This window comes from Malaclemys terrapin, chromosome 1, assembly GCF_027887155.1.
Source record: "Malaclemys terrapin pileata isolate rMalTer1 chromosome 1, rMalTer1.hap1, whole genome shotgun sequence".
In the NCBI taxonomy this organism is placed as follows: Eukaryota; Metazoa; Chordata; order Testudines; family Emydidae; genus Malaclemys; species Malaclemys terrapin.
Window position 1 is genome coordinate 342,079,970 of NC_071505.1, and position 10,963 is coordinate 342,090,932.

At 54.9% G+C, this 10,963-nt stretch overlaps 1 protein-coding gene and 1 long non-coding RNA gene across 2 annotated transcripts; both read left to right on the forward strand.

Moving 5' to 3' along the window:
• The first annotated feature begins 692 nt into the window (after window positions 1–692).
• Window positions 693–6,274, forward strand: LOC128831510 (uncharacterized). Its single transcript, XR_008443818.1, has 5 exons — window positions 693–1,208; window positions 1,337–1,428; window positions 1,816–1,879; window positions 5,696–5,747; window positions 6,179–6,274. It is a non-coding gene; the product is annotated as an uncharacterized LOC128831510 (long non-coding RNA).
• Window positions 6,275–6,942: 668 nt separating this feature from the next.
• LOC128842743 (interferon-induced protein with tetratricopeptide repeats 5-like) lies at window positions 6,943–10,029 on the forward strand. The gene is given in 3 exon segments (XM_054038929.1): window positions 6,943–6,947; window positions 7,998–8,034; window positions 8,036–10,029. Coding segments are annotated over 3 exon segments (1,365 nt in total). The 3' UTR covers window positions 9,359–10,029.
• The last annotated feature ends 934 nt before the right edge of the window (window positions 10,030–10,963 follow it).

Genomic DNA, 10,963 nt, shown 5'->3' on the forward strand with positions numbered 1-10,963 from the left:
AGTTAGGAAAGAGCAGGGGTTGGATGGGGCGGTGGGAGGCAGTCAGGGGCAGGGGTTCCAAGGGTGGTCAGGGGACAGGGAGAAGGGGTGGTTGGATGGGGAATCAGGAGAGGAGTTGGAAGGGGTGGCGGAGGGCAGTCAGGGGACAGGGAAGTGGGTGGATGGGGCAGGGTTCCGGGGGGGGCATCAAGGAACGCGGGGGGTTGGACGGGGCACGAGTCCCGGGGACGGGGGGGTGGGCCAAAAGTCGCTCAGGACGGGGGCGGTGGCTGAGCCCTGTGTCCCGCTGCGGGGGGGGGGGGGGGCGAGGGCTCCGTGCCCGTGTCCCGCTTGGGGCAGTGGGGAGGGGCAGCGCGGGCTCCGTGTCCCACTTGGGGCCGGGGGGGGCGTGGAGGCACGGCGGCGTGTGAGGGCTCCATCTCCATGTCCCACATTGCTGGCTCCTGTGGGCGAGCAGGCTCCCCACCAGGAGCTCCCCAGGAGCGCCACCACGCCAGCCTCGGGACTTTGTGTGTGTGGGGTTTAGCATCCCCCCGCGGGCCGCACAGTGAGCCCCCATGGGCCGCATGCGGCCCACGGGCCGTATGTTGTGCAGGCCTGGTCGTGTGGCATACTCTCCACATGTCTGAAAAGCATAAGACGCCATCTGCGGACAATGGCCCCAGTAGTCTGTAGACCGGAGCGACCATAAACATCTGCTTTACAAATGAAGTCGTTCCACTCTATGCCCAATATACAACGTTGGCATTTTATGTGGAAAGACTCCAGCTTTGCCCACTCTGAGTGGCGCAGTCCTAATGTTTCGCAACCGTACAGCAGTACAGAGAGGATACAGCTCGATTAGATCCTGAACTTGGTTGTCGTGCCGAGATGATGCTGATTCCGTCTTCATTGTAAACGACCCATGACAGAGGCTGCAATGCCACACTCAGGCACCTAAATAAATGGCCTGACCTTTCTCAAATGCTGAATACCAAGAACTCCTCACTCGAATCTGCCGAAGCCGTGGCTGTTCAGCTCCTCTGAAAATCAATCCACTCGTTTAGATGCCTGAATATGAATGTTAGTGCCAGACTTTGGACAGTGACATAGGAAGACATTGGCCTGAGCCTATGCATGGACTCTCATCCTACAATCCAGCCCCTCAACAGATACATCCCAGCTTCTGACTGTGAGCCATTCAGCTACACTGGGGAGGCCTAGATGCTGTAAGTGAATTAACATGTAATGATAGATAGACAGATAGATGGTATAAGCTATTCTTTCTACCATTTGCTGTACGGATTTGCTCTGTAGAGCTTGCTGTCCCTGTTACTCATGGGTATTTATGTTCCAGAGGCCCACATGAGAGAGGGAAGGATTTCAGGCCCAAGGCCCAAGTGGAGCAGGAAGAAGCACACGCTCACCTCAGTTGCCTTCTTTGCTGAGGTAAGTTTTGTTGACTTGTTGAACTGAGATTGCAGAGCGTTGCTCAGTCCCATATTCTCACAACTGGCAGTGCCCCATATGTATGTCTGGGGCACCTTGCATCCTCATTTCTTGACCTGTAAGTGGGGTGGCCTGGGGTTTATGTAAAAGGCAGGGATTGTGTTGAAACCATAATCATCCAGATACTTCTGAGGAAATCCCCCTGGAACAGTGGAAATAGCGTAGCATTCGGCCATCAGTCCCTCGGTAATTTCCCAGATTGTGACTGCGTTTGATTTCCCGTGAGACGTCTTGAAAACTGCTCTCTTTGTTGAGAGGCTGAACCTCTGAAAGTTCGCCCTGGAGAATGTAAGCATTGACAGGAGAGCCGTTGTGTTGATTCCCTAGGGCGCACTGTCCAGCACGCCGGCAGACAGACCCAGATCAGAAGGCCTGGACTTGGTACCTGAACGTAAGTAATATCCTTAGGTTAGTGTGTGAGGAAGCAGAGGTCCCAGGGTGTGGGTCAAGGAGATGGCAATGGGGACGCAGAGGCCCTGTCATGGCACCAATGGGGTCTAATTTGTACTGTATGCTTTGGTCATCCACTGTGTGATGATCCTCTTCTGTAATGGGCGCCATCGGCCTGTTGTAATGGCTCCAACACCACCCTCCTCCCAGCCTCAGGAGAGGGAGGTGTTTCCAAGGGAGAGGGGGCATGGCTGCGGCATCCCCGAGGCTTCTCTGCTTTATGCTGGGGGCTGGCCCAGTGGCCAGATGGCCTCCAAGTTGGTGGGGGTGGTGCACAAAAGCGGCTTTCAGGCACATTCCCACGCAGCTGCCAGGATCTGCACTGAGCTTAGGATCTGCAGAACCATATCACAGGCTGGGCCTCAAGGCTGGCAGGTTGGCAGATGCTGCACTGAGCAGCAGAGTTACTGTGTCCTGAGTCAGGAAGCTTTTCTGCTGCTTCGCTGATCAGAGGAGCCTGGTAGTTAAATGAGGCAGGAAGATACACCTGGTTAATGCAAAGACACAGATGGAGCCCTGGAAGCCCGTATTTCCTGGTGTTTAGTCAAAGAAGATCAGGCCTGGGCAATATGACTTGACAGTCCTCAGCAAGGACTCATCAGAGAGACCCTCAGATGTAAAGAGGGAGGAGGTGGGGGATATTGGGTACAAACTCCCCAGATCCAGTTCCTTAGTCCGGGATCTGAGTGAGGGTGAGACCAGCCCGTCAGTCAAAGGAAATAGTGGACAGTGAGATGGTTATAGGCTAAGCCTAGATACGCAGGAATGAGTCCAACCCCTCTTTGTTCAAGGTGGCCTGATCCAAACAAAGCTCATGGAAGTCAGTCTCTCTGTTGTCTTTAATGGGCTTTGGCCCAGGCCCATGGAGAAGGGAATGTGTTCTTTGAGCCCTACAAAGGACAGAGCAGAGACCATTTCCATCATCAATAGTGTGATGATTGAGCTGGAATAAAGCTAATCCAGGGTTCCCCTTTCTCTGCTGTTGCTAAACTTCTTTTTTCCTTGTTGATCCCCCAACACACGAACTGCTGGGCACCGCCAAAGTCCACAAAGAGGAGAAAAGAGGGAGGAGCAGCATCCGCCTGCTAAAATTCATGGCTGAGGACGGACCAAGTAACCTTTGACCCTGGCTAGCTCATTCTGCGTTCCACAGGGGACCCTTATTACATAACAGTACAGTGATTGGCCAGCCCCAGGCTGGCAGGATAAACCCAGAGCACAGCAACCTCTGTCCTCATGACTGAAATGGGCTAGTGCCACTAGATGGGCCATGCCTCCTTCACCTCTGTTACGCAGCAGTAAGGGTGTGAATCACAGCAAGGAGATCAAAGCTCTGTAGAGCTAGAGACAAGCTCTCTGCTCGCCACCTTTCATATGGCAATTCTCACCCCTCCCCCACCCCCACCCTCCCCCTCCCCCCCACACACACATTTACAGAGGAGACTCTAGACAAAATACAGCAAAGGGCAAAATAACTGGTCCCTGGACTGTGGGAGGAGAGTTATGGGCAGGGAGTGAGGGAGCTGATGGCAAGGGGAAGGCTCCGGGCGAGTGTGGTCCCGGTGATCAGCGAGCCTACGGGAGTTATTCACATTCTCAGGAGGCCGGGACAATTGCTTAAAACGAAGACAGGAAAGCTGGAGGCAAGACCACGTTAACCATGAAAGCAGCCTGTCGGTTTGCCTGGCACGGGGACAGTCCAGCTCGCAGCGTAGTTCTCCTACAGTCGCTCTGGACTGACTCTGGCTCTTGTCCCCACTGAGTCTCCCACCCCAGCCACCATGCACACATGAGCCCAGGGCGATTCTGAGGAGACCCCTATTTTCTGAACAACGGCTTCAGGAAGGACCTGGCTGGCTGGGAAAGCGCAGAGCACTACAGAACCGGCTGGGCCCTTCATGTTTTTCAGCCTGTCGGCATATTGGATTCAGACTAATTCTCAGGCTGAACTCTATTTAGAACAGGTACCTTTGTTCCTTCCTGTGCTAACGTCACTCCGCTTTGGGGGAGAATAAGGACAAAGCCTATTAGAGATCTATAGAAAGCCGATCTGGGAGACAGATTCTTCCACAGCTGCTACTGTGAGATTCTGACAGCTTCCTCTGAACCACCGGGTGCTGGCTGCTGTCAGAGAAGGGGTCCTGGACTGGATGGAACTCAAATTTTGATTCAGTCTGCTAATGCCTATAGCGAGTCCTTCACTAGTCAGTACCAGACGCCAAGAACCAGCTCCTCGGATGGTGCAAATTGGCTTAGCGCTATGGACAGCAATGGAGCTCTGCAAATTCCCACCAGCTGAGGGTCTCTAGCCCTGCAGCATCAGTGACTCAGGACACTGGAGTGTATTGGCCGAGGCTTTGAAATGATCATGGCAGTGAGAAATGGGCTCAGACTGGAAACCCCAAACCCAGCACTGGTGGACTTGGGGACGCTGAGATCTGGATCCGGAGCCAGAGCTGAATGATGTGGCTTGGGGCAGTCGCTCATTACAATAACCCCTGGTGTGTAGCTGGGCTGTGTGCACTGCACTCTGGGCTCCCAACTGCAGGATTTGACTAGTAGCCTTTAAAAAAAAAGGTTTTGAGGTGCAGAAGGACAAGGAAAAATGTGACACCCTGTCCCAGACCTTTCTGTGGTACAGGGGTCCCTTTACAAACACAGCAGCCATCTCCATACAGCAGCTAACAACAAAAAAAAAAACTTCCATGATCCTTAAATCCTGACCCTGTCCCTCTTCCATCCTGCACTGTCCTTTATTACACAAAGGCCTTGTCTACACTTACGTCAGCACGTAGGGTGCGTGCAGCTACACATGAAAGGCTGTGGTAGGGAGGGCAGCCAGGCTCAGCTTGGAGAGCTGCCGGTGCCATTCCGCACTGCCTCCCCGCACCAGAGCCTTTCCCCACTGGAATCTTTCACTGCCGTGGGGAAAGGCTCTGGCAGCGGGGAAGGGGCAGGACTCTATCCTACTAAATATAGCAGTGTAGACACGGGAGGCCCTGCATGGGCATGTAGGGTGCATAGCCATAGGGTTCAAGTGTCCCTTTACTTGCCTTAGCCAGGCCTCACCATCTACACTGCTGTTACACCCGTGCTAGCAGGGTCGAAATAGCCCCAAGTGTAGACCTACCCAAAGCAACCACCTCTGTTCCTGGAGTCCTAATTGACTGCGCTTGAAGAGGCTTGGGGATTGCAAAGGAAGGCAGGGTCCAAGTTAACAGCCTAGCCCAGCAGCAGCCCCTCTGGTGGGAATTCGTCCTGGGCTCACTGCAAGGAAACAAAAAGAAGAACAGGAGTACTTGTGGCACCTTAGAGACTAACAAATTTATTAGAGCATAAGCTTTCGTGGACTACAGCCCACTTCTTCGGATGCACGAAGTCCACGAAAGCTTATGCTCTAATAAATTTGTTAGTCTCTAAGGTGCCACAAGTACTCCTGTTCTTCTTTTTGCGGATACAGACTAACACGGCTGCTACTCTGAAACCTGCAAGGAAACAGTTCCCCCTTAGTTAGGACTTTGTATTGTTCTTCCAAAGAAGTAAGGCAGAAACTAGTCATGTAAGCCACTCACCACAGGGTGGCGCTGATGCTCTGCCTCCCCTACGTTTTTCTCCTCTTAGGTCCCTTTGCAGCAGATCAGATTATGTCCGGTCTCTGTGCCCATTGATGCAGTCTGAGTAGCAGGAGCCCTTCAGCCCCACGGTGACATGGGCTGTTATGTGTTTGAATGATTAATCCTTCCTCTTCCTATTCCAGGCCAGAAGGGCTGAGGTGCTGTTTCCCGAGGAGCTGTTCCAGGACTAGCGAGGTAAGCACAGACACGGGCCGTGCACTACAGCTCTAGGTACACCCAGGAGCGCCGCCAGCGTTTTTGCCGCCCAAGGTGGCGGAAGGTCCCGCCCCCGAAATGCCGCCCCCGACAGGCGGCAGAAGGTCCCGCCCCCAAAATACCGACGACAACGGGGGCAGCCGAAGATCCGGCCACCGCGGTCGCCGCCCCCCAAATGTTAGCGCCCAAGGCAACCGCCTAGGTTGCCTAATGGGTTGTGCCGGCCCTGGGTACACCCCTGTAACCCTAGAGGGGCAGGAAACGTGGTCCTTTCAGGTGGAAACGATGGTGGTTTTAATATGAGTGTAGAGTGTTTAGATGCAAGCTGGCTGGATAGAAACAGAGAGTTTGGAAGATCAATATGTAGCTGAAGATCATTGTTTTTACTGTGGTTTTTTCCCCTCTCATAGGAGCCTTTCCAAGCATCACAGAAGTACGGGCCACAGTTAACATGGCATCGAGTTGTTTGTTGCCTAATAAAGCACGAGCCGGGCTGCCCACTGCCCTGTGCAGGTACCTTGAAGTGAATGAGGGAGAGCTCCTCTGTGCTATGGGCCCCATCCTCTGCACACAACCGCAGCTCCTGTGTTCAGGACAGCGCAGGCTGTTCCCACCTGGGCGACACCAACATCCCAAGGTGGCGGGGAAGGGCTGGCCGGAGGCCAGGACACGGCCAACCTGGTCACTGCACTGGGCTGTGGAGCTGGTTGGGTGCGTAACAGGGAGCGCACTGCGGGGTGGTAACGGTGAGTGACCCGTCTGTGTGCGTGGAAACCCAGGGCAGGATTGTACGAGTGCAAGCGTGTGTGCGTAGAGACAAACACAGGCACACACACACCCTGTCACTGGTCCCATGTCACCCATGGAGCTGCAGATGGCAAGTCAGGCAGAGTGGAAACTGAAGGTGACAAGTGGAGCTGAAAGTTCAGTTTCAGTTTCCTTTTCCCCAGCTCACTCTCCCTTTCAGTTCCCCAGCCGCTCACTGAGCTCCCCAGCTCGCAGCCCAGGCTGGCTAGAAAAGGGCAGGGGAGTCCCAGCAGACACAGTCCGATCTGGCCCCAGACAGAACTCGGGTCTCTCCCAGAACCGGGCACTTCTCCAGCTCGGGAAGAAACCCAGTGCAGTGACAGGAGCCGTCACCTCCCTGGCTGGGCTGGGGACTCAGCGGATCGCAATGAGGTAGGAGCATTGGGGTCGCTGGGCGGCGGAGGCATTTCCAGCAAGGGCTCAATCCAGACACCTTCCCACCCCTCTGCGCATTTCTGGGGCTGCCCATCTCCGGCTTTTCTACCTCTGGGGCGGGGTGAATCTGGGGTCAGTTTGCAGCCTGTTGCTGCTCCAGGCTGGTGACTCCCAGGGCTAGAGCAGGTCACTGTTTACACCTCACCCTGCGAGCTCAGCTTGCTGTCACTTTCCGGAGAAGTCCCCGCTCTGGCCAGCTGTCACTCCGGCTTCACTCCGCATCAACCGAGGAGCGGTGAGAGAGCCCCGCCCGTCCCCTCTCCCTGTTGTGGTTTTAAACATCCACGTGGGTGTTACCAGACTAGTCACCGGCCTTAACTCCTGCTCCCCTCCGCACAAAGCGGGGGAGGGGGGATTAACTCCGATCCCCGGGGGGCTGGAGCCAAGGGGCAGCGGGGGGGCGGGACGGGCCCAGCCCGGGAGATGCAGAAAGAAAAGCCAGCAGCAGGAGAACGGAGCTATGGAGGAGGAGGCTGCAGGGAGGGGAAACCAGCTGCTTGCAGAAGGGGGCGGGGGGGCTCTTGTGAACGCTCAGCCTGGACTGAGACCACGTCACCCCCCCCCCCGCGCCCCTCAGCTCAGGGCACCGGCCCCAGACCAGAGAGCGGGCACAGCTTGGGGGGGGGGGGGTGTCGGTCTGTCTAGCAAGGCGGTGGGAGGTGTCGGTCTGTCTAGCAAGGCGGTGGGAGGTGTCGGTCTGTCTAGCAAGGCGGTGGGAGGTGTCGGGGTGTCTAGCAAGGGGCCGGGGGGTCGGTGTGTCTAGCAAGGCGGGGGACGGTGCTTGTTCCCAGAAAGAGGACACTGCCGAGTGGGGAGGGGGAGGGAACGGGGGTACAGTTGGGGGGTGCTGGAGGGGGTACCTGCAGTGGGGTACTCACTGGAGGTGGGGGGCAGTGTCGCTCCCTGTCAGAGTGGTGGGGATGATTCTAGCGTGCAGTGGAAACTCATTCAGCCCAGATGGAGTCTCATTTCCCCCTCTCTTTGCAGCCCCCTGTGCCTGAAGGAGAAGCTGCAGGCCCTCCAAGTGCCACGTCACCTGGAACTTTGAAATCAGAGACAAGGTAGATGCAACTCACATTCTCCAAACTCTGACTCTCAGGATTGCCCACACTCACAACCAGAACCAACCCGTGCTCCTTGCCATGCAAGCTTATCTCTACCACCTGCAAGGGCAATATGAAGACGCTCTGCAAAGCCTTAGAGAAGCCAAGGAGATTCTGCAAAGAGATCACCCAGATAACTTCCCCCGGCAGGTCCTGGTCATTTACGGAAACTACGCCTGGCTCTATTATCACTTGGCCCACTATGATTTGGTTGAGCTTTACCTGGATAAGGTTAGAAAGATCTGCAGCTCCCTGAAGAGCCGCTCTCCATATGCAGCTCAGATCACTGAGATACATGCACAGAAAGGCTGGTCTCTTCTGGCAGCAGGCTTACGCAACGGCAGAGAAGCCACAGAGTGTTTCCAAATGGCATTGAGAGAAGACGAAGCAAATGGGGAGTTTCTTGCTGGGTTGGCAATCGCAGCCTTTGCATCATGGACTCACACACGCAAGCCTGTATTTTGGGAAGCAGCCAAAAAGAAGTTGGGTGCCGTTATCCGTGAACAGCAGCAAAACTATGAAGCTAAGGTGTATTTAGCCAGGATCCTTAAGAGGGCAGATAGACAGCAAGCAGAAGCCCTCTTAGAAGATGTTGTCCAGAATAGCCTGGACCCTGAGGTCCTGAGAAATGCAGCCATGTTCTTTCAACCAGAATTCATAGAAAAAACAATCTCTATTCTAGAGCGAGCAATATCTCTGAACCCCAATTATCATCTCCTTCACTATGACCTTGGGTATTGCTACAAGATACAACTGAAGGAGGCCAAGTCAGGCAGAGGAGAAATATTGGCAGCAGCTATTGAGGCCTTCAAAGAGGCTGTGCAAAAAGATCCAGTCTCTGTATTTTCAAAGCTGGCTTTAGCTGAAATGTATGGAGAAAATACACCTCACTACCAAGAAGAGATTTATCTCAATCTCATGAGTGAAATGCCCAGCCTCAGCAAGAAGTGTCAGCAGGCCGTCTACCTTCACTGGGGGGATTTCCTCTTCTACAAGCAGAAGTCACTGTGGGAGGCAGCTGAGATGTACAAAGCAGGTTTCGCCATTCCAGACGACTATCTGGAGAGGCTACAACTGAAAAAAAGGTTGGAAGAGGTGGCAGGAGAATTCCAGCAGAGCTCCCAAACCGCTGAGGCGGAGGACATACGTGACTTCATTCAACAGACTGAAACTCCACGGTACATGGGGAGATCCACTGGTGGCAGCAACAGAGCAGGAGACTGGAGATGTAGAGAAAATGTGTGATCCTTTCCCTTCCCTGGACACACTTTCTGAAGTGAGTCACTTTCCCCACCTGTGTAACAATGACATTCGTGTTGCAAATGATTCTGGGTCCCCTGAATAGTTCACTCCACGGCACATGCTGCTGTTGCTTCTTATAATTATTATTAGCTACCTGTATTGTGATAGCACCTAGAAGCCCAGACATGGACCAGGACCCCATTGTGTCTGGCCCCAAAGAGTCTTCAGTCTGCGACAAGAGACAACAGGAGGGAACCAGCAGACAGACGGGGGAGCACAGGCAGACGATACTGGTCAGCAAAATGGACAGTGGTCTCAGCCCACCAGCTACCCAGCCACTGTCAAGTGTTTTGTAAGCATCACCGCAGAGGAGAGTTGAGCAACTGTTTCTACCCAGAGGGGACGGTGCGACCATCCTTGTCTCTAAGCAAACCTACCTTCCAGATCTGCTGCCTTCTAACATCCACACAGCAAATAGGTGTGGAGTTTCTTCTAACAGCGTTGAGTTCTTGTACCTGCATAGCTGAGGGCCTGTAGTGTGCCTATATCATGATTCCCATCTTTGCTTTCTGCACCTCTCACTGACAATGACTCACATTTACATGGCACCTTCATCCCCAGCTTGTCAGGGATCTGCTAGGTTTTTATTTCATTTACAATAAAAGTAACGTAGAAAACAGAAATAAATCAATTCCACCATCTTGGAACATTCCTTTCCCTGTCCTTCGATTGCATCGGGGTGAGCAGCACACGGGCACGTCAAGCTCACAGTAAAGCGCCGTGACAGTCACTAATAGAGCAGGAGCCAAGGCTGGAGTTTCGGAAGTTGGCTTGGTGGAAATGAGTGTCCAGATTTACCAAATAGCTCAGCACCCAGCAGCTCCCATCGTTCTCAGCTGGGGTCCAAGCCCCCTGCACTATTCTCAGGGGATGGGGTGCGGTGGAACGCTCATTGTTCTCGGGGCGGGTGCAAGGATGTTTCGCGCCCAAGGCGAAACTTCCACCTTGCACCCCACCCCCAAGCTCTGTGGCAGCTCTCCACTCCGCCCTAAGGCGCCCACCCCTGCAGTGCGAGTGAGGGGGGGTGGGAACTGGCAGGTTTCCCCTGTCGGGGGGTGCTGGAGGGGACGGGGCGTAGATCCACAGGTAGCTTGGGGAAGGGGCAAAACACAGGAAGGTTCTTATCTGGTTTGGGGCTGCTTCACACGCAGAGCAGGTGCCCTGCTTCCAGCCCCGATCCTTTTCCACAGCAAACCTGGGCAGTCAACAGGTACCTGCCCTGGGGCTGTCCAGGGTTGGGGGCCCCTCCCAGCAGCTGTTTGTGGCTGGATGTATCACCACTGGGAGCCGGGTAGAGACCCACCCCCCGGCTGCTCCGGCTCCAGCACGCCACCCTCCACCCCCGGGCAGCTCCAGCACGCCACAACCCCTCCACCCCCCGGGGCTGCTCCGGCTCCAGCGCCGCCCCCACCCCGGGGCTGCTCCGGCTCCAGCCCCGCCCTCCCCTTAGCTCAGCCCTGCCCTGGGTCAGGCAACTCCAGCTCACACAGGATGGGACCCCGGGCTTCTGACTCCCTCATTGGCCTGCCCGCCCTGTCAATCAGCCTG